This window comes from Dermacentor albipictus, chromosome 1, assembly GCF_038994185.2.
Source record: "Dermacentor albipictus isolate Rhodes 1998 colony chromosome 1, USDA_Dalb.pri_finalv2, whole genome shotgun sequence".
Lineage (NCBI taxonomy): Eukaryota > Metazoa > Arthropoda > Arachnida > Ixodida > Ixodidae > Dermacentor > Dermacentor albipictus.
This window is the reverse complement of record NC_091821.1, coordinates 378,139,932-378,162,748: the sequence shown is the minus strand read 5'-3', so window position 1 is coordinate 378,162,748 and position 22,817 is coordinate 378,139,932. Positions and strand designations below refer to the sequence as shown.

The 22,817-nt window shown below is 46.8% G+C and overlaps 1 protein-coding gene and 1 non-coding gene across 3 annotated transcripts in view; one reads left to right on the top strand and one right to left on the bottom strand.

Annotated features, from left to right (window-relative positions):
* Positions 1 to 3,024: 3,024 nt before the first annotated feature.
* Positions 3,025 to 22,817, bottom strand: part of LOC135900256 (2-acylglycerol O-acyltransferase 2-A-like) — a 27,157-nt gene continuing 7,364 nt past the window's right edge. For both annotated transcript variants that reach the window (XM_070531930.1, XM_065429686.2), the window contains 5 exons: positions 16,020 to 16,240; positions 13,142 to 13,449; positions 9,704 to 9,878; positions 4,623 to 4,822; positions 3,025 to 4,252 (listed from right to left, as the gene is read on the bottom strand). In XM_070531930.1, the coding sequence (XP_070388031.1) occupies positions 4,101 to 4,252; positions 4,623 to 4,822; positions 9,704 to 9,878; positions 13,142 to 13,449; positions 16,020 to 16,201 (1,017 nt within the window). In that variant the 5' untranslated portion in view covers positions 16,202 to 16,240 and the 3' untranslated portion in view covers positions 3,025 to 4,100. The remainder of the gene's footprint in view (positions 4,253 to 4,622; positions 4,823 to 9,703; positions 9,879 to 13,141; positions 13,450 to 16,019; positions 16,241 to 22,817) is intronic.
* Positions 20,503 to 20,574, top strand: TRNAE-CUC (transfer RNA glutamic acid (anticodon CUC)). The gene has a single exon. It is a non-coding gene; the product is annotated as a tRNA-Glu (tRNA).

Sequence of the window (22,817 nt, the reverse complement as noted above, 5' to 3'; positions counted from 1 at the left end):
TCTTTTTCTTGATTTCAACTAAGATGTCATTAACTCGCGTTTATTCCCTCACCCAATCTGCTCTTTTCTTTTCCCCGACGATTGCACTGCTCCCTAACGCGAAATTTGAGCGCAGCATTGTTTTCATTTCGCGATATCGGATGGCACGGATGATCTTTATCATGTGGCACATTCAAAACGGGGCGAAGTGCAGCGCGTCTGCCTCTCTAATCGGGAGATCGCGATAGGCAGTGCGACAAACTGCCGCGCGACCGGTCGCTCCAGGTACTTTGCGTGTATTCCCGGGCTTCTTTCACGCTCGGTAAAAGCACTTTTATGTAGCATGTATTGAGCAACACAAAGCTTTATCGGGAGTTTTTCATGTTGCTCTACAATTTTCTCATTGACGCTTTTCATCTAACTATAATATTTGAGAAACAGATTAATTAATTAAGACTAATTGTGTAATTAGACGGTATGCAAAAAATTATCTGTGTATCTCCAAACGACGGCAAACAACATTACCTTGGTTCTGCCCAGCTACATGGCAATTGCATATTTTAAATCTTGGTGCAAGATAGTTGGGACACCCTGTATATATTTCTTTTTTTTTTCCTTCGTTGTTCTCTTACAGCTAGCTACTCCAACAAAAGTCCGAAAAGTGGTCGCCAGTCTAGCTCCGCTGGTAGGGCAAAGGTTGTAGGCTCTGACTCCACCGGTAGAGTGTTGCACAAGATATATGCTGCTATGGCTTTTACATGAATGAAGCAGCGTGTTTTATGACATCCGCGGAATCAAATTTCTGCTACATAAATATGATCAGCCGCGCACACTGAATGGTGTACAGGCACAAATGCAGTTATGGTCGCACTCTTGCTTTCTAGGATCTGCATTTCTGTGTCAATCTAGGCTTTCTATGTTTCACTCGCTAACAACAAGGGCAGTTTCTTCGTGCAACCTGTGCCGTAAAACTCTGAGCAAGCTAAACAACGCCTGCCAAGCGTTCCTTAAAATTTTTTGCAGATTCAAGATAATCATCCGCACCATTGCGAGTTTTGATAGGGGTCCGATCAAGGCATTCCTCAGTGCCACTTCTTCCGAAACAAAGTAAAGAGTGGATGGGGCGGAGACATAGCTTGGAATATTGCGACAGGTACAAGCGAGGTTCAATGAAATATCGTACGCGCTACGCCGCAAACTTCAACGGGCTTCGTACTCTGTTTGTGCTATTTACATGTCGAACACCATAGTTCAGCGAGATTTAAATATAGACGCAAAGTGGCTCAACTGTCCTCGTTGTTTCCCGGCTGAAAAGTATGATCCAGCAAACAATGACGAGGACGCGCTATTCGTGGACGGCAACGGAATATTCAAATCACCAAGCGTTTACAGCAGGAGCAATCAATACAAAGCAAGAAAGCGTACGCACATGCTCAATCAAAACCAGGGTATCTGAGGTTGCGGAGGAGGTTGCAATTGCTCTGGCTATCGCTTCTCCCAAATATAGATACATTATTAGCGAATCTCAATCGGCTATACAAAATTACGCCAGAGGACGGGTATCAGTTGAAGCTGCAAGAATCCTAAACAGTAAAGCCAAACTCATATCATTTGAGGAATTTTACGACAAGGAAACTACCTGGTTCGCAGCCCATACAGATTGCGAATCCATCGCTACCCCCAACTTTAACGGGTATACCCATCGTCTTGCGCAAGGACTCATTAACCACGAGCGATAAAGAGAAGAGGGAGGAGGGAGGGGGGGGGGGCTCTGGCGGAGGAGGAGATGGAACGGAAGCCAAGGGTTCGACTTCTCTTATTCAGTGATATTACCGAATGCTATAGAAAGTCTAGATGTATATATCTACCTCCTGGCACGAAATTGGACAGGTCTGAGGCGGTTGACTGGAAGCGCCTTCACACCAGAACTTACACGAACCCGGTACATCTCAGCCACATGTTTCCGGAATTATACCCTGATGCCAAATGTAAATTATGTGATGATAGAGGAGCGACCCTAGAGCATATACTCTGGGATTGCGAAATAGTTAAGCGGATAGTCGCGGTCCCCCTGGATGAACAAGGGGCGTGGAGAGCCGCACTGACTAGCTCAGTTCTCCAGGAGCAACTTTGGGCCATCCAGCAAATCCGCGGGAAGCTACCGAGAGGCAAGGTCTCTTTCCTGCTCCCGTCGCGGCCCAGACACAGGCCATCAATTTGCTGGATATTCAATAAAGTTGTCACACACACATAAACAGCCCTCCGTTTCGTTCCTATATCGATGCTGTTAACTGAGCATACTATACCGATTTCTGCGAACATGTGCCAGGTTGCAAATCGTCCCACTCGCCGCGGTATCCCAAGGGACTTTGGCGTAGGGCTTCTCGAGCGCGAAGTGGCGTGGGCTCCTTCCCGGTCGGGGCAGCCGTATTTCGATGGGGGCGAAATGCAAAAAACACCCGTGCATTTACATTTAAGTGCACCATTGCTAGCTGGCCAAAAATTAATCAGTATAGTTCCCCACTTCTGCGTGCCTCATTATCATATCGTGGTTTTGGCATCTAAAATCTACATAATTTTTTAACCGTCCGTCAATGTGACCCCTGTGCCGTGTGAGTCTGCATCCCAAGTGGTCCCTATAGGTTGCCCAACTGGTCTCATGGGCCACACTCGCGCTCTTTCAGGAACCGTCTACGCGGGAGACAGGACTTCACTATTAGGCGTAGAAAATTTGTGATGCCAAAGGATGAGCTAATGTTTAAAAAATAGTAACAATAATAATAATATGACCAGCAAAGGAAAACCTAAGTATCATTGCCGGGAGAAAAGTTGATCCCAACTGCTTTCGTCAAAACAGGTGCCGCTAAGACTGCCACTGAGGATACCGCTGAGCGTTTAATTGCACCAGTGGCCTATAAGTGATGTGTAAACCGGAGAATATAAAGCACACAGATCTTAAAGAGGGAGTCAGTTTGTTATGTGTTCTTCGAGGGGAACTTTTTTAAGGTTGGTTACTGAGCCTGTGGTGTCGAAAAAAAGAAGGCCTTTATTTGCGAAATCACAGATGTAGGGCTGATGCTCGCAATACATGCTCGCCAGAGCACGTACGGACAAGTCTCACTCCCGTTTTCTTTTATAAAATAAAGGACGACTTTAGAGCTTTTGTACACACGTCTCTTTCTTGTGCTTGTCGTTACTCTTCAACAAGGAAACGCAACCATCTCTCTTGCGTGTGTTTATGCACTGTTTTCTTGTTAAAACGGCATCTTTCCGATGTGATGATTCAGTCAATGTTCTTATTCTATCATTCTTTTTTATTTTTTTTTGGGGGGGGGGAGGGGGGCGGGGGGTACTTGTTAAATATGGCAGTGATTTAAGTGTTGTTGCGTGATGATGATGATCAGACACTAGCAAACTGTATCTTTGCGTCGCAGCCCAATAAGGCAGAATTTCTTGAAACAGAAATGAAAGCGCTGATAGCGAGGTTTCAGCTTATCAGGATGTCTCAATACAACTGTGTTGCTCTATTTGCCGCATACACCCGTTCTAAGACATTTTAGAGCAATTAACCTTACTCACGTACGAAGACAATTTTCTCGTGTTCCAAGTAATTTTCCCTTGCGTGCACTTATTGTGTAATATTGAATTGCCTCTATTGCATGAATTGGTGCGCTACTAGAAAAAGCGCAATGAATTCTTCCTTCGCCGTCCGACAATACTGAATACCATATATATAGTGGAGTCCTGATCTGCTTAATGGAGGCCTATCTTATAAATTGTTTCCTGTGAGCCGCTATAACCGATAGTTTCATTGACAGCCTTTGTACCAGGTACGAAATGCAGAGAACACTGTCAAGCAGCCATCCCCATAAAAGAAATCTTGCGAACACGCTTGGCATTTCAGTCTTGCAAAGGAATCTGTATGATGAACTGAAAAATGAGAATGAACGTCGTTCGCAGCTTTGTGAACGTTTTAGTGACTAGAACAGACATAGCCGGTATTGTAACCTACGTACTGGAACCCGCTTGCCGTGCTTGTTGCGGTGACATGTCTTCCCTGAATTCGTAATGGCGATGTGTTGCGGCTGAATCGTAACAATGGCCTATGGACTGCGGCTTAATCACACGATTGTGAGAGTGCATTCTTTGGAAGCATATTGTTCTTTGTGGTCCTCGAATAACTGCCTCAGAGACGCCATGTATTTTTCGTGCAGCAGGTCCACTTCCTCGTCGGTTGGGTTTTCATTCTTCTCCACACGAATAGGGCTGCCCACTGAAAAAAGAAAAAAAAGAAAGAAAGTATAGAAAATAGAATATATATATATATATTTATATATATATATATATATATATATATATATATATATATATATATATATATATATGTGTGTGTGTGTGTGTGTGTGTGTGTGTGTGTGTGTGGTGTGTGTGTGTGTGTGTGCGTGCGCGTGTGCGTGTGCGTGCGTGCGTGTGTGTGTGTGTGTGTGTGTGTGTGTGTGTGTGTGTGTGTGTGTGTGTGTGTGTGTGTGTGTGTGTGTGTGTGTGTGTGTGTGTGTGTGTTAGTAGCTGACAACCGGACCGTTATAACTTTCATGGAGCCACACTTATTTAGGACAGGAATGGATGATACGCTGCTTACTCACCGACGCTAACGATCTTCTCCCTGAACGGCATGTATCCCCACTTGTACTGCAGGATTCCTCTCCCGTAAAAGATGGGCGGGGCGACTCCCGTGATGCTCTTGAGCTTCTCCTGCAGCCATCGCAGCCTCGAGCCCCGCGGGTTCTTCAGCTGGTAGAAGATGTTGTTCTCGCCGAACGAGAAAACAGGAACCAAGTCGGCGCTAAAACATGAAATAGAGAACATGCATGAACGTCAAAGTCATACATGCTGCGCGTACAAGGCTGCTAAAAAGTGACTCTCAAACGCTGACTATTTATACGTATTACAAAAACAGAACCATTTTGTTTAACCTTATTCGCTAGGGCATTTTTTTTTTCTATTGACTTTCACTGCCTTAACTAAACAACACTGGTCCAGTATCCGGGGCTGACCAACGCCGGCATTTCTCGCAAGATTACACCACGCAATGGCAGACCGAGCAGCTGACAATTGAAACGAAAACCAACGTGCCCATCTTCGCATGTCGCCTACGACGTCCCGCCTGCATTGCCCTCGCCTGCACCCAAACTTCCTAAAGGCTTTACTTAGGAGGCGTTGCTGCAGTCAACGCACAAATGGTCACTGGCGATGCGAACACATAGGACTTCTCATGAAATGCGCAAAGCGTAAGAATGCCGCATAGGCGGTGCTGCGCAGACAGAAAGGAAGAGAGGGAAGAAATTTAGAACTGTTTGATTTTTTAATCAAACTACGTTAGCGCAGAAGCGGCATTGACTAAGTGTCATTGAAACAGTGAAATCAGTCACAAACAGTTTGCAATTATATGACATTCAAATATATGTTGCTGTATACTTTATGATACATTGCAGACGATAGCGATCTTCCTCTTCGCAATCATTATAAATATATATATATATATATATATATATATATATATACACGGAAAAGGCGCCATCCTGAGCTCGGGCCCAACTCCAACGCAGCCTATTCAAATACATGTAAAACGCAAAAAAACGCTTTTCTGAGATAACCCCCGGACAGATATTAATGAAATTTGTTGCATTTGAGAGACAAAGTTGAGTTCTAGTGACTGTTGGAAGCGGAATTTCGATTTAGGGCCTGAATATTGTTATAACAATTTTCAAATATTCAACCGTTTGAAAAAAATAAAAGCACGAAGTTTACAAATTTATAGCTCTGCATCAAGAACAGGTATCGCGGTTTTGTAAACGGCATCCATAAGATCATTCAAATCGGACAAGTTTGATATGTCATTTTATATCTTACGGGAATTTGTTACGTTGGGTACAAGGGTTCTGCAGAAGCTGTATTTCCATATTAGTAATTTTTATATTATAGTAATTTTGTTACAAGAATTTTCAAAAATCTTTGAAAAGAATAGAAGCACGAAGTTTACAAATTGATAGCTCTGCATCAAGAACAGAAATCGCGATTCTGTAAACGGCATCATTATATCGTTGAAAGCGGACAAATTCGATATGTCATTTTACATCTTACGTGAATTTGTTACGTTGTTTGCAAAGGTTCTGCAAAAGCTGTATTTGCATATTACAAATTTTTTTTTTAGATTCATGTGTAACATATCAACTTTGTTCGCTTGAGATGTACTATTAGATTCAATTCACAAAATTGTATTACCCTTTCTCGTTGTTGAGTTACAGAGTTGTAGACTTGATAGTTTCGTTTTTTTTGAAAATTTGCGATTTCTGCCCATTTTTAATAAATAATTGACGACCTATTTAAAGAATTCGAAATCAACAGTCACTAGATTTTAAGTTTTTCTTTTAAAGGCAGCAAATCTCGTCAAATTTGGTGCAGTGGTTGCCGAGAAAAACGAATTCTCCTTTTACATGTATTTAGATAGGAGCACTCGAGCTAAAGCTTCCTCTTAAGGCGAAGAGACTACTAATGGGTCGTAGTACGGCTTAATGCGAGAGACGTGGACAAGTTCGCGGCCGCGATGGCGTAGGTCCGTCGATGGCGTGAGGGGCTGTGCGCTGTAATTGACGGAGGACGTTTGCTCCATGACGCGGTAGGGTCCCAGGTATCTTGTGACTAGTTTTGCGGAGAGGCCGGGTGTGGGAGCGGGTACCCGAAGCCATACGAGAGAGCCAGGAGAAAAAGTTGGTGCAGAATGGTCGGCAGGTTGACAGGACTGCTGCTGCCATTGGTCCTCGGTGGAAAAAGAGCGGGCAAGCTGGCGGCATTCCTCGGCATGACGAGCAGCTTAATTAGCGTAATTAGCCGCACGGCGAACTAGCCCTGGAGGCGCCTGGAGGTAGTTGACAGTCTGTCTGTCTGTTCTGCTCGGGATGGAGCCACGTTAGACTCAAAGTCCTTTAGCTTTGCCTCGATTTTCCGTAAGCATACAGAAAAAAATGCTCGTTCTCTCGCTCTCTCTAACTGGGGTTCAGTGTTTCCGTTTTAAACCAAACATGGTACGCCGTTTTTTTTTTTATCCAGAAATTCGTTTGCAACCCGGAAGAGGTCAGTGCAAAAAAATTTGCCAGAGGGCTAAGACGGCGATCAGATTGCACCGGCCAGTCTAGAGAGAGAGAGAGAGAGAAAGATCATATATGTACTTAAAATGATAGCTATAAGCATATATTTAGGGAAGTGGGGAGTGTGACTCAACCTGAAAGCTTCGTACGCGTAGCTCCACAGTAAGTTAAGTGTCTCTTTGACGGCATCCCTCGGTCGGACCCAGTCCTCAAACAATGTCACCTCCTTAGGCCGGTACATATAGCACTCCCAACCTCAAGTGGACCTTGAAACGCCAGCACCCCGTCTTCCCCTATCGGAGAGCGGCGTCGCCATGCATCAGCTCGCGTGCAAGAAAAAAAAAACGCATCTCGCTGACATTTTTTTATTGCCTAAGGTAAATACTAATTACCGTCACTCTACACTACAATTTACAGGCACCTCATTTTGGAACAGGATTGGTAGTAACCCAACCACTCTAAGAACATTGCGTACATTTCTTAAACAATTAAAGCACTCACTTATTGACAATGCGTAACACGGCGCGTGCTTGCACACATCCTCACTTTTCTTTTCCTGTGCCGACGTTTCCGATATTGTAAAGAAAGAAAATTGTTAGAAAAGTGTATCTCATTTGTGAAATTTTCCCTACTACTGTATTTTCTTCTTTCACTTACTTCAGCTATTTCTGTTTTATGTGATTTTACAGTATAAGAAAGCAGCTGCCATAGAAGCGTTTTCTTGCTAATAACAATCGGTAGGAACCCTTTAACCAATTTGTCGAGTCCCAAAAGTGTGCACTTTGCAATTGTATACGCCGTTTATGTTAAATAAACTTTCAAACTTTCACCCGGAAAGTGGAGTTAAACGAAGCTTGTCCTGCGTGCACCTGACCTTCGTCACGGTTAAGTAACCAACATGTAACGGTGCCAGATTTGCTTCGGCTCCCGCTCCCTCAGCTCGGGATCATCTTTTCGTTCCTGTCGGATTGCCTGGGCGCGGGCGGCTCTAACGGCTGGTACGGCGCGCCGACGGCGAGCCCTTTCACAGGCGAGTCATGGCGACTTTTTCATTTGCTCCCGCGCGCGGCGCTGCTCAGGAGCGCCCGTAGTGCCGCCTGGCCCAGGTTGGGGAGTCTATCCCGGTATGTCTTGAGTCCTTCGCATTCCCACAGGAGGTGATGCACACTTGGAGTTACCTTCCTTGAGCATGTATAGCGCGGAGGTGATTGCGGGCAGTCGGGGTCATCGCGTCACCGCCGCCGCTGCCGTAAAGCGATAATGTATGTCATGGCATGACGTACGCCATGACTACGCAATAGCAGGATATCCTGCTATTGAGTTAATTATAAGGACTTGTACTCCTCAACATAGCGTGCACGCGCTCCGTTGCAAGGAGCCCGGGCGAGGTCAAACTCACTTGCCGCTCAAGCAGTCTTTACTCCTTTATCATTTGCGTCCATTGTGCCTGTTGCTGCAACGAAAACGAGGTTCGAGGAGAGGGAGTGCGCCGCAGCGTTGGGGGAGCCGGAATTAAATCCCGGCCGCTGTGGACGCATTCAAATAACCTCACGTAGTCAAAATTATCCGGAGTCCTAGACACGCCGTGCCTCCTTATCATATCGTAGTTCTGGCACGTGAACCTCCAGAATTACTTTTTTTTAATTTTGCGTTATTCGTTAGTGCTCCGCACCCGCATAATGCAAAGAATAAAGCCTTATTCTATTTGTTTTCGAATGTCAAATGCAATGTCTTCATTCCTGCATAGTTACATTGCCATACGGCGTTGTACAGGTGTGGTAGACTGCATCCTTAAAGCTTTGTTACTCGATATATCCAATGGAGCCATAGTGACGACGAAAAAAAAGGGAGACGGTAAGTTCAAGCCAAGAAATTGTCTACCAAAAATGCCAATGAAAGTTAATTTAGAAAAATACAGTCACCGGAAAAAAAAAACGCTTTCTTGGTGCAAATAATACTGAAAAACAAGGGCACCCGAATTCTAGGAAAATAATAACCGAGAACGCTGAACTCTATATGTATCGCGAAATCTTCGATGGGACTTGTCGAATAGCGTTTTAATCATTGCAACAGTTCTCCGGCGACTTCTGCCAAATAATAACGGCGATAAACAGGCGATGATAACGGAGACACACGCTATGAAAACTGCCTGAATTATATTTAACAGCCATTTCTGTAACACAACTGAGAACTTAGCGCCAATGCTTCACTGGTGCCTCATGGCATGTTTTGCTAAATTACAGCACGAAAAAGCTTGAAACCGCGCAAAAACCACGGGGGCCGTCGGTGGTGAAACAAAGCATGTGTTTATTACATCACTAATGACATTATAGGCGCACTATTAGGTCTATTTTTCAGAATTAATTATGTTTACATCACGTGGAATTTTATTCGAAACAGTAACGCCGACTTTTGTCACAAACTTCTGTATGACGCATCGAGGTAATCTGCGTGACCTCTTTCAGCAGCACCATGCACACTTACGTACATAACCTTCGGCATCGCATACTCAACGGTTCACTCCAGCACTGTCACCGTAATCAAACAATATACGCTCCAAGTGACGTTACTTTTCTTACCCGCTCTTGAGAGCACATCGGATGAACCCCTTCCGGTTCTTGAGAGTGATGATGTAGCTGTCCTTGTGCGCATCGAGCGATTCCTGGGCCCCTCCCACCGCGATGACGGCGGCGTTGCCCGTTCCTTGCTTAGTCAAGATCCAGTCGAGGCTCTCTCTGTCGACAGAACACAGGCCTGCGACGCGCAGAAGCCGGCAAACAGGGTCATGCCAATCACCTTGCAGAACTCTATATAGAGAGATGAGCACGCGTTATAGAGCAGCACGCGTTAAAATTCTTGCATAAGGGAACCATTGGCATCGCGTGAGGAAAGGCGCCAGATATACATTTGCGAGAACGATCTTTCAGAGGCGCTTACTGGTATTCGCATAAGGTACGTTCACGTGAACGTGACAAAATCGGATCGAGTTGGCCTGTCGGGTCGAAAACTGTTCGTTGGGTTCATCTAAACGCTAGGTGGTCGGGCACAGCGAGCGTCGAGACGAGTTCGGCCAACACGCCTGCAAGGGGAAGGTCGATTCGCGCAACACGGTTGGCAAGAAATGCAGTCGGGTCAGGCTGGATTAACTCGATTTATAAAGCAACGCGCTCAGGTTGAATTCGTGTATACGAAGCTATCTATAGAGTCGCACGAATACGTCCTTGGCACGTCTAAGGCAGCTTCCCTGCTCTATAGAAGAAAAATTTAGAAAGGTGGCGGGGCCCGTCCTCTAGGCATAAAGTATAAATGCGGCATGGCACCTTTCAGCCGCTGTCGTTTCCTGTGTGCGGCGCTATAGCAATAGTTGATCCGCACCCTTGAGGCAGAAAGTAAAAGCTGCGGTTCTTTGAAGGTGCTCTTTACAGCGCTTTGAAAAAGCAAAGCTTTTTTACAGCTGGCAACAATCGATTAACAATATTTTTGTTTTGTAAGCATTCTGTTATAATGACGGCAGGGAAAGTAATTTCCGCTCTTTAATGAGGTCTACTTCAATGTTTCACCAAGGATTCGTAAGGATCCGGCCTCAGTCATTGCGACGTATACACGCTTTGTATCGAGTCAAGCCTCCTGCCTAGCACACATGCAAACCTCGTAACAATTATGTCGGTTAGACAAGTTGCTTAACGAACTTGTCGCACTAGTTATCGAGTGCTAATTGTGTCATACACATTTTGTTCCTGCGGATTCATTATAACTATTTTAAGGTGCCAAAGAGCAACACACAGCGCACAAGAGAGGACAACGGGACAGAGCGCTCTGTCCCGGTGTCCTTCAGACATTACCACTTTGGTGAAAAAGCATCGCTCTGCCGCCTCACGCTCTCAACTGCTTTCACGTGTATGGATGCGATCACACGGTGCGGTGCGGAGTTTAGTGCGGTGTTCGGGTAAGCACATTGCTTGTGAACACAAGCCCGGTGCCACGCAACAGGATAGGTAGAATATATTTTGGCATGGCCCCGCGCTTGCGTCCCGAAGGCGTCGTTCACTGCAGTAATGCCAAAGCGGCGACAAGAGGCCTGTCTAAATTGCCCGGCGGCAGCCTGCGAACACACAACCTCTGAAGCCCGATATTGAAACCATTATACCACGGACATTTGGGCACGAGAAATCACTGCAATTAGCAGTAATTATGCGTGTTTGCAGAGTCTCATTACATTCTGCATATTAAAAAGGTGTAAAGAGCTTTGAAATATAGGCCAATTTAGGTCCGGACAAAGCGTAACATACGAAGCCACAGGAACGTCTGAAGCTCCAAGCATGCGTGAAGATCATGCAAACCCGCGTGCTACCCATCATTCCCCATGACGGTTGAACGATCGCAGCGCCAGAGTTAACCTCTAGTATATCGTAAAAAAACTTTACGGCTGCTACATCTTGTGTACTGGTGTAGCAACCTAGCGTCGCCACCTAGCACGGCCTAAGTGGCCTCGCAAGCGCCGCAGTATTCGGCCACACGATCGCGTCAGCTTGTCGCAGCCACCGCTGCCCGTCGCATCATCCTTAATTGGCTAAAGAAACGTGATAGCTGCCGCTTACACGTCTTTAGGCGTAGTGGCTCGATCATGAGTGTGAAAAGCGTATAACTCGATTGTCATGTGGTGATCTGTATGCATTCTTTTTTTAGCCGCACTTAACCGTTACAATTAGGATTAAATACGAGCGAATGGCCTGTAGCAGAGCCCGCGCGGCCCACAACCTTCCTGCGTGCGTCCTGCGCTCGCTCGCACGTGTGTACACCTTCCGCGATGGTGGGCAGGATCCCAACGTGAGCACAGGGTTGCCGGCATTGTGCAAGAGGCCTATAGCGTTCTCGCGGAATACAGGTCCTTATGTGTACGCTCTGTTTTAATGCAACAAAGCATTATGTGGCTCATCCCGGGCACTTTGTTACTGTCTAGCTTCGTTTCGGGCCTCTTGGATAAAAAAAAAAAGAAATATTCGAGTGTCCGATTGTGGGTTCGAACCTCGGTCCCCCAGCACAAAGCCCGATGCTCAAAGTAATTAGCTTACGATCATTTTTTTTTCCTTTAATAATTGGGCTACTATCGCACGCATGCTTAATGGCACCTTCCATCTAAATGCGACATTGCGAGCTATGGCTCTTCCAAACGTCTGACGTAGTGGCATGTCGCATAGCACGAGCTAAGAGCATGTGTCGGTGAGTACGCGTCATTTCTTCATTCAGCCACAGACTCGGTAATGAAGCGCTCTGGTGATATTCAATATTACCCATATAGATGGCTTGCACTGACGTCATCCTGGGCGCCATGTTTGCGACCGAGCACCATGCAAAGCTGCGTCCGTGACGTCGCGTGCAAGCTATCTATAGCTTCTATGATTTTGCCACTGTCTTTTTTCACGTGTGCCGTGTTGCACATGAGCAAGATGTTTATAAAAGCACGAGCGGGCTAATTACCCCCATAGTTCCTTCGTGGCTCCTATAAGGCTTTGAAACGATGTGCTAGACTGCTCCGCCTTCGGGACGGGCCCAAGTCTTCATGAAACGAGTTTTTTTTTTTTCTCGCCGGAATAGTAAAATCAATCGTGATGCCATTTCCAGCATACTAATGTCAGCGCTATCGTCGTCTTCTTGCTGTTGTTGTGACGCACACGCTCACCTCACACACTCGAGGTGGATTGACGTGTAGACAAAGGCGGTATAGTCCATTTAGCAATGCTTTGCGAAACCCCAAATGGTGCTGGATTGCTAGCACAGCTTGCAAAACACTTCGCGTGATCCTCACAGTGCGTGGGATCTGCATAATTATTATCTCCCTTTCTTCCATCCCTTACCATATCACCAGGAGTGGCAAGCATGTCACTATGCTAACCTTTCCAGATATCGTTAAACTCTCTCTCTCTCTCTCTCTGGTTACTGCTTTAATCTGTGCCGTCAGCCTGTTACCGAGCGGCCATCAACGCACCGCCACAAGGACAGTATTTGGTCACCCTCACCGTGAGACATCAGCAATTCCCTCTGAATTGGGAACATGAAGTTGACGTTCAGGGTGAGGACGTGAATACGTATGCCCGGGAAGAGGTCGGCGATACCGGAGGCCTCGGTGCCGAAGTTGCACATGGCACCCATGCACATGATGCCGTGCGGGTGGTATCCCAGGATGTAGTTCCTGGCCGGAGTCAGCTCGCTCGTCTTGACCAGCTTTGCCGGGTAGTAGTCTCCGGCGTACTTGTGGAGGCGCCAGTTGCGCACCCATCGACTCTGGCGGCCGCCACGCTTGGGCGTGTCGCGGTCGTACAGATACCTGCGTGAATTTGTTAACCGTCATACCGTTATTGGGGATTGCGGCAACGGCAACCTGTCACTGACGAAGGCCGCTATTCGCCTAAAGTTTTCAAACAACCACGCGCGTAATCAGACCTGCGGCCTGGCCACGTATTGAGAGTTGTCCATAGAGCTATAGCGCTGTTCCGAAGGCCCCGGGAGAACAAGAACAATTTATTTCTCCATTCTGGAACCAAAGGGGAAATAATTTCGCCTGGCAGGCGTTATAGAGACCCCCTTCAGTTCAGATACAGAAAATAGCAGTTTGAATTTACACTTGACATAACACGCAATCAGAGGGGCGCATACACAAACCACTCAATTTGATAAATGAAGTGTTTGATAAATCATGATTTGATGAATCATGATTTGATTAATCAAGCTAGAGTATAAAGGACAGTGCCTCCTCACTCTCCTAAGCTTTGCAGCGCCGAGTGTGCTACACAAACATTACACAACGCAACGGGTCACTCAGTGATTTTAGAACCTTTGCAGGAGGGCATAAGTTGGTGCGGTAGTTTACGGAGTATACATTTAGCACCCCTTATGGATAGGTACTGCAGTGGCAGTGAAGTAGCCGCAGCTCCGCCGTCCAGCTCCCTTTCGGCGTCCTCCTCCCATAAGTCTGATATTTTTAGCTCTCTTTTCCAGATGCACAAATACCTTCTGTTGAGATGCTTACGCGCCTCGGCCTGTTTTAACAAAAAAAAAACATGTTCGTGCGCTAGAACTGTTGGTAAGAGCGGATAGCAGCCAGCTATGACGATGGACATCGGAAGTTTTTGTGTGTGTGTGAGGGGGTATGCGGGATATCGGTCTCAGTATCTCTCGCAGGTCTCGCAGTTCCCGGATATCTACTTCACACACGACGGAGCTTTACAGCGGACACTCTCTGGTTGCCTCTGCAAATGTCAACCGATAGTTGGAGCGCGCCCGAATCTTCAACTACCGGGGCCACCGTTCTCTTGGTGCAAATACGAGACCCAGGTACCTTTTCAGGCATCGATTGCGTAAAGAACAGGTTACACACTTAAAGCGCGAGATCTTGCATAACCGATGGAGTCCAACTCTCGTGCCGGCCAATTTGATATTCCACCTAAAAGGTACAGCGAACGTCTGGTTTGAAACCCATGAGGAATGACTGAGTAGTTGGACGCTAGACTAGGCAATGAAAAGCTTCGGGAGTTATTTGGCAGGCCTGCGAGACGTCAGCGCGCCGCCCAAAAAGACTTCGCTTTGCGTGCCCAGACGTAGACTGACTTAATCATTTCTTACGTACATTCAGGACGTGCTTGCTCTGTGTCACACAGGGATGTTCGAAGTTGATGTCCGAAGCTGATAAGATCATGCATGTCTTAAGGGCACAACAGATGTCGCCTTCCACCACCTTGTATATTATTTTTTTCATTTGTACACTCCACAAGCTATCATTGCCGCAATAATATTATTAGCGAAGGCAGCCGACCAATAGCAAATATTTAGTACTTACGAACTAAAAGCTTTCTGAATTTCACTCCTCAACTGAAAACGGTGGCTTTTCACGTAAATCTTAGCTTCTTAACCGTGCATGCAGAAATCATGCATTATAACTCGTTTAAATGGCAAATCTATTGCTCTGCAAGGCACTCCAGCGGGAATGTTAGATATACAACTTGCAGCGTCCCAAACTAACTTTCACGTGGAGCTTTTTTTAGAGCGCAGCTCTTTGGCGTCCGTTCCTGGGTTTCGCGTCGTCGTCGGCGTCGTCGTCGACGGCGTCGGCCTCGTAACCAGCTCGCCTCCGCCGCCGCGCTCCGCCGCCGCGCATGCGCCGCTGCTCCGCCGCCGCGCATGCGCGCTGTCGGCTCTCCGGGCGAGGGAGGATGATGGAAGGGAGGAGGAGAGACTGTGGAGGAGGGCTGGCTACACAAATGGCTCTTTGGCGTCCGTTCCTGGGTTTCGCGTTGTCGTCGGCCTCATAACCAGCTCCGCCCCCCTTTCATCCCCCCAGCGCTAGCAGCGACCGACTGATACCGCTTTCGTGAGTCCGCTACCGCACTCACGAAAGACGTCGTGCACTTCCTGCAACTCGCATTAACCGTCCATCGATCCACACCGATGTTAGTAGTGGGGGACTTTAATGTTGACATAAAGACAAACAGCAATTTCCTAACACTTATGCGGGAGAACATCCCGTTCCTCTCGCTCGTAACGCGTCCCACGGCTGTGACAACCTCGCGATGCACTTGTATAGATCTCGTCTTTGAGAATCAAGCATTGGTGTACCAAGTCGAACATATATCAGTCTATTTCTCCGACCACAAAGCTTCCTTCATGACTGTCAAGAACTGTTAATGGAGTCTTTGTTAAAGGAATACGTGTGAAAAATAAAAAAAAAATTCTGTGATAGCGCATACATGTGTTGCTCGATTTCTTTGCCTCAATCTATCGAAAAGGTGAAACAGCTTATTTGCTGCGCTCAAATTTCGCATTAGGAAGTAACGTAATCGTCGGTAATTTTTTTTTTCTAACTTTCCCTAACCTAACTTAAGAAAGTTTGAGACAGTATACCAGATGGCGTAGAGCAGCGGTATGTAGTAGTAGTTCGTGTAGAAGAAGACGTAGGCAAACAGGGCGCTCCAGAAGAGCCCTCCAAACACGAAGGACACCGCGAGGTAGAGCACGCTCGCCGTCTGCAGCCGTCGCTTGAGCGGCACGTTCAACGGCGCGAACTCCACGCCCAGCACCTTCATGGCAAACTGAGGTACCTCCGCCAAGACTCTCGGCAGGTGCTGTCAAAAGGAGAGAGAAAGACAAGATGCGAGTTTTTTTTTTTTTTTTGAGCACGTCGTTATCTACGCGTTGTCCTGTTCCAATAGCAGAGTCGCTCCGCGCATTCCACATGGGCGAATAATGTTGCCCAACACTCAAAAAGCTAGGCACTTGTGTCTGCTGTGTCTACACACGTACTAGATACGTAGGTATGCACACACACTCAAGCATATCTTACAATGCACTTGAAACAATCCTGTTCAGCCTGTCCTATCGTACACCCTTTTGTAAGATTTCATTGTCTATATATGGTACCTGAGGGTGTGCTACAGGTCGACGCTTAAATATGAACGCCAGTATTGGCGAGTTCGCTCGAACGGTTGAAATGAGCACGCTCGAAGGCCGACATGCGAGAAAGACAGACAGCAAGAACAGGAAGTCAAGAAGGCATACCAGGCGAGCACACTGTTCGCTAACCTGCACTGGGGTTGATGGACAGGGGAATAGAAAGAGGAATGCGAGAAAGGAAATTCGCAGAAGCATGCGGAATGTTCTCGCATGAATGGCAGAGCATTCCAGGCATCAACTGCTCTGCGTCGAGCTTATACAGCACGATTCGGGCGAATAAAGTGAAGGAATGAGGGCTGGTAGTTCGGAGGACGTGGCAGAGGCCAGGGAGAGGCTGCGCTGACAAGTAAGATTTATAGGGGTTCTGCAATGTCATCAAAGCAGCCGTTCTTTTGCACCTTAAGTTTCCGCCCCGTTCACGCAAACACAATTAATATTATTATTGATGAGTAAAGGGTCCTTGGTTAGTACTGTGAATAACGCTCTCACCCTTAAGGGGTAAGACTCGAGGAACAACATACATACATACATACATACATACATACATACATACATACATACATACATACATACATACATACATACATACATACATACATACATAGATGCATAATACATACATACATACATACATACATACATACATACATACATACATACATACATGCATAATACATACATACATACATACATACATACATACATACATACATACATACATACATACATACATACATACATACATACATACATACATACATACATACATACATACATACATACATACATACATACATACATACATACATACATACATACATACATACATACATACATACATACATACATACAATTAGGGCCACCACCAATCTACGTGTATGCACCATGTCCACGAAACAGGACCTTCAGAAAACCTAACATCAGATCCCTGTGGCACCGAAGGATGTTCAGCAGACCGCCATTGTCACAAAATTTCGCCTTTTCTAATTCATGCCATTCGGCTTACAAAACGCCGCGCAAACCTTACAGCGTTTTGCTGACGCCAGTCGTTGCGTCGTTGCGGTCTTCATACCGTTTGTTTTTGTCTATGTTCATTACGTCCTTGTCCCCAGCACGTCTTCGTCCGAACATCTCAAACATACCTGTTTTGTTTTAAAGCATTTCGCTGAACGCGGTCCGATTATATCAAATCCGACAAGTGCGAATTCGGCGTCTGTTGTTTGGAATTCTCGGGTCACCTGGCCGACAGCAACGGCTTCCGTCCCCTTCCCCACAATGTGAAAGCTATCACAGACTTTCCGCGCCCCGAATCATCGCGACAGTTGCGCTGTTTCCTCGGGCTCGTCGACTATTATCGAATGTTCATCTGTCGATGTGCCGCTACCGTGCAACCCCTTGAAGCACCACTCTGTTCTACAGCATTTGTAGCAACTTGCCTGAATTGATATTATTCTGCCGTCACCACCTTCGTCACCACAAAAGAGCAACTGTCCGCAGCCCGCCTTTTAGTTCACCCGGAGGACGATGCTCCAACAAGCGTTATTGTTGATGCTTCGGCTTGTGAAGTCGGAGGTACGCTTCAACAACTGATTAATGTCCAGGAGAGACCGCTTGGTTTCTCCTCTAGAAAACTTTCAATAAATGAGTAGCGATACAGCGCATTTGGATAGACTATTGCTCGCGACTTACCGTGAAACACTTACGTCACTTTTTGGGAGAAGGTCAATTTGTTATTTTTGCGGATCGCAAGTCATTAATTAGCGCATTTGCCTCGCCCAGAAGCCACCTCTGTCACGGAAATTAGGGCATCAGAGACTATTGCCACCACACTTGTTTCTACCATGGATCGTGTGTTTCGGAGTTCCGGCTGAAATTGTGACGGACTGCGAACAACTCGAGGCAGCCCTCTTCCGACAGCTAACGGATCTTTTTGGCAGGTCACACTTAAGGACGACGGCGTATACCATACTCAATCCAACGCTCTTGTTGATAGGTTTCGCCACCAGCTCAAAGTTGCACCCAAGGCATCTGGCTCTCAGGAACAATGGGCCACCTTTCTACCAGTCGTTCTCCTGGTATTACGAACTACTGTCAATGAAGATATCGAATGTGCGCTTTCTCAGCTCGCAGACACATCTCGTAGCGAGATCTTCTTTACGGCACATCTCTCCGCCTGCAGGCCGAAATGGTCTGTAAGCGTTTTACCGGCACGTCTGACAACAATTCCCGTTCCGCATGCGTATAGACGATTTAGCCCAAATCTTCATCCGGATCTGTGCCACCCCTACGCGAGCACAAAAGCACAAACCGTCATTCCGCCATCAACGACGTCACTCTCAGTGTTGACTCTGCTCGCAGTGCGCTTGAGGCGCCGTACACTGATCCGCACCTCCTGTTTCCCCGCAGCGAAAGACCGTTTAGGTTGCGAATCAATGGCCGTGACACAGTCGTCTCTATCGACCGTCTGAAACCCCGCTTTCTTAGAACCTACTACCGCAAACCACATTTCGGCCTTAGCAACTCGGTTCCAGGAGCAGCTAGAGGTGTTGCGATCCCAACGACTATCTTGCCAACGTCGTGCAAACACGTCTGATGGTACAACTCCGTCTTTTGAGATGGAGTCCCTGTACTTACGCCCCAGTGCTGGCGACAACAAGGATCACCTGAACACTGCCGAGGACGAAGTTTATAGGGTGCGCGGTGACGAGAGTAAACACAGGGCAGTCCTCCGGTTTCTCTGCGTTGTGCATCTCGTCGTTTTCATGCACTACAAATGAAATCGATGACTGAAACACTGAAGTGTTTTCTTTTTTATGGACTCTTTACGACAAGTAAACGTGAATGCAGCTGTCACTTAAGACAGTAAAAGTGCACCAAATAAACTTTTATAGGTATTGTTGTAAAACTTTAGTGTCAGATACTTTAGCGCGAACTAGGCGATCAGAATTCCACGCAGCGAAAGACCGGTTAGGTTGCGAATCAATGGCCGTGACACAGTCGTGACACAATTCACAACTACGGCTTCTCCATCGCAGATATAGTCTGAGCTCACTGCCATCTGTAAAAACATTCTACAGCCTTAGAACAAACCAGCACACTTAAGAGCGTAAAACCATTTAGGAGTAGAGTATCCTAATTCCAAGCGCATTGAACTATCCCAGAACGGTCCCCAGGGCCACCCGTTTAAGAGTCGGTATACGGGGCGAAAGTACGTGGAAGCTCTTGGTTCCAGACAACGAAGAAAGTAACAAGAGGAAAGGCCCTTCCAGCAGTTCTCGGCAACATTTATCCTCGGAAAGGTTCCGTATACGTAGGCTGAATTACACGGGTATAAACAGTACCTAGACAAACGTAATCGCGGCAACCGAAATAACTGAGCAGCCTGCTAGGCCCCAAGCTTCAAGCATAGCCACAAGCATCCCTAAAAGTAGCTAGCCAAAATTACAAACAAGATAAACAGCCAACGACACGTTAAGACCAAATGACGACCGCAACACTCACAATTCCGGCCAGTCAGTAGCAGTAACAAAAAAAAATCAATTCTGTCGTCCCAAGTGTAGATGTGCCATATATTTAACGTTGCACTAAACATATAAATAATTTGTGTAAGCTTAACGCATGGTATCCTTACAGTGCAAATACATGGATGCTTGTGCAACACGCACTATTACTGGCAGTAGTTTGCGATGCATGCTGGTGATATACCTCAATTAAGGAGTCAATAATTATCCAAGTAGTAAAGAGAAGTCGGAATTCCTGTAGCACGTATGTCTAAAAAAAATTGGCAGTTTCTCCCAGAAGCGAAGCACTGATTACGGGGAGCGTTCTTTTTTTTCTGTTTTTGCAATTGATCTCACCCTCGCTCTCATGCTCCGCGTTGTATGCGTAGGCGCTGTGGTCTATCTGAGGCGTCTACGAAACGTTCGAAATTGTCTCCGGCATGGTCTGGTGGTTAGGATACCTGGCTCTCACCCAGGATGCCCGGGCTCGATTCCCGGTGTCGGAAAGGCTATTATTATTATTTTCTTTAGTACGCATCGAAACAGACGGCAGCGAAACAGACGGTGTCACCGCTCTCCTCCCTTCCGCCGAAGACTTCGCACCTCCGTCGCTATTGGCCTCGAGCTCCACCACTGGAAAAGCTGGCGCTACCGTCGGCGTGATGTGCTAGGAGGGATCACGTGGACATAGCGGACGCGTCGGCTGCTTCGGGAGTGCCGAAGCGTGTTGGAAATGAGAGTTTAAGTCTCCTCGTACGCTGCGGTCCTCATTTAGTGGCGAGATTTTCCCGCTTCGAGTGTCTCCTTTACAACGCTGGAAAGCACTACAATAGGTAGTGGCTGCCTTTGAAGGCGCGCAACATGGTAGGCATACTGCTCGGTGCCGCAGTGCCGGGCGTACGCAACGGAGCCCGGTGTCAGCCTTATTCACACGTAGCCGCAGGACAAGAAGCTGCGTGAAGCTTGACTAGCGAGACATGGAACCGGCAAATAGTAATCGGGCACAACTCGGGTATGCAGCAAGCACAGACGCGAGGAAGATTTCTGCTACGGCGCCGGGTCTGCGATGTTCTGAAAACGCGCACTGAGACGCTCGCCCGAATCTGCTGCCCGACTAATGTCATGATGGTTTGGTCTATGAACTTGTCGATGCTATAGATACTGGCAAGTTCACTGGAGTGGAAAGAGAGCGGTAAGAAGCACATTAAAAAAAGCATGACATATGGTCATGTTTGTGTTATGAATTCTGTGCACTGGATTACAAAAAAGGAAGCAGCGGGAAATCGCACGCTGAAAACACCAATAAACATACAGTGCGGCGCAACTCGAGAAATAATATTGAAACGTCCGAGAATTTAGATGAAACAAAAAGATTGAATCGTCATGACGGCACATCACGTTGAAGTCTCTACAATGAAATTATTTTCGAGCAGCTCTGATAGCGCCCACGCAACAATGGTTGCTTGTATACTGTCAAATGCTCGTATTCTGCGGCCTAAAGCTCATGGCACGGTACGAAAGCGCGCACGCGGCGAAAGCGAAACAGTGCGCGGACAAGCATGCAGACGCGCAGTCGGTCGCTGCAAATCTGTGCGACTGCTGCATTGAGGCTTCATTCTATTACGCTACATTTAGTTATTCAAACATAAGAACATATTTCACATAGTTTGCTTTCAGCGTTTACCCACCTTTCACGCAAGAAAACTGGTTCGGAAATCTCCATCGCGGCGACCGCGCGCAGTGGCGTTCACTAGTACGTATTCGGTAAAGAGATAGCGTCTGTAAACGATTCTGTGCTTTCAGTTTGCCCAAGATTATTGTTTAGACAGTAAAAAACTTCTCTCGTTTCGAAAGTACTTACAGAAATATCCGGGAGAGCTCGCGCGTGGTGTTTTCAGTGAGCGCTGACAGCAAAACCTATGAGGAGCGCGCAACGTGATCCCTCATACTACGCCAGCGAGGCGCTTCTGATAGATGGCGACTCCGTAACTCCTCGCCGCCAATAGCAACGCGGCGCATGCGCAGAGAGCAATGGGGGTGAGATTAAGTGCAAAGAACTTCTCCATTGATTAGGATAGCAAATTAGTAGACAGCTGTACGAAGTAAGGCAATAGTCTTATCGGTCGTATAAACTGTAAATATTCGCTTACTGATTATATCAACAAACATGATGACGCGCGCGCTCAAGTAACCATGAACACGTCTCACTAGATGACCCCGGAAACTCACTGTCAAATCGCTGGAGTGAGTAAGCGCGGCAGTAGCCGCGAACGAAGTGACCTTTGCGCTGCTTCTAGCTTCGAACGCCAACTAAATGGCGAAAACACAGCGCACACGAAGCTATCAGCACCAGTCCCCAACGCAGATCGCTTTCAAGATATATATATATACTACAGGATCCGGGAGACCACGCCCAGCAGCCGCCGGAGTAGAACACCCCCCTCTCCTTCCCCCTGTGCCTTGCGCGCAACAGAAGACGGCACGCTTCCTCATCGTTTTTCTCCCTTGCGCGCCATCGTCGGCTCATCCTCCCACGTTTTCACTCGTGCATACGGCACGCGGGGATGATGTTATGGCCCTTGGACTTTATACAGAACATCATGACGACAGCGACAATAGAAATGCGCCTGGGGTATCCATTTAATTGCTATCGCAATAAAAGTAGGCAATTTGGCACATAGTAGCCGAACATGGCAACCCTGCAAGATAGGGGCAAGATAGACAGTTAGACAATATTAATATGATAGGA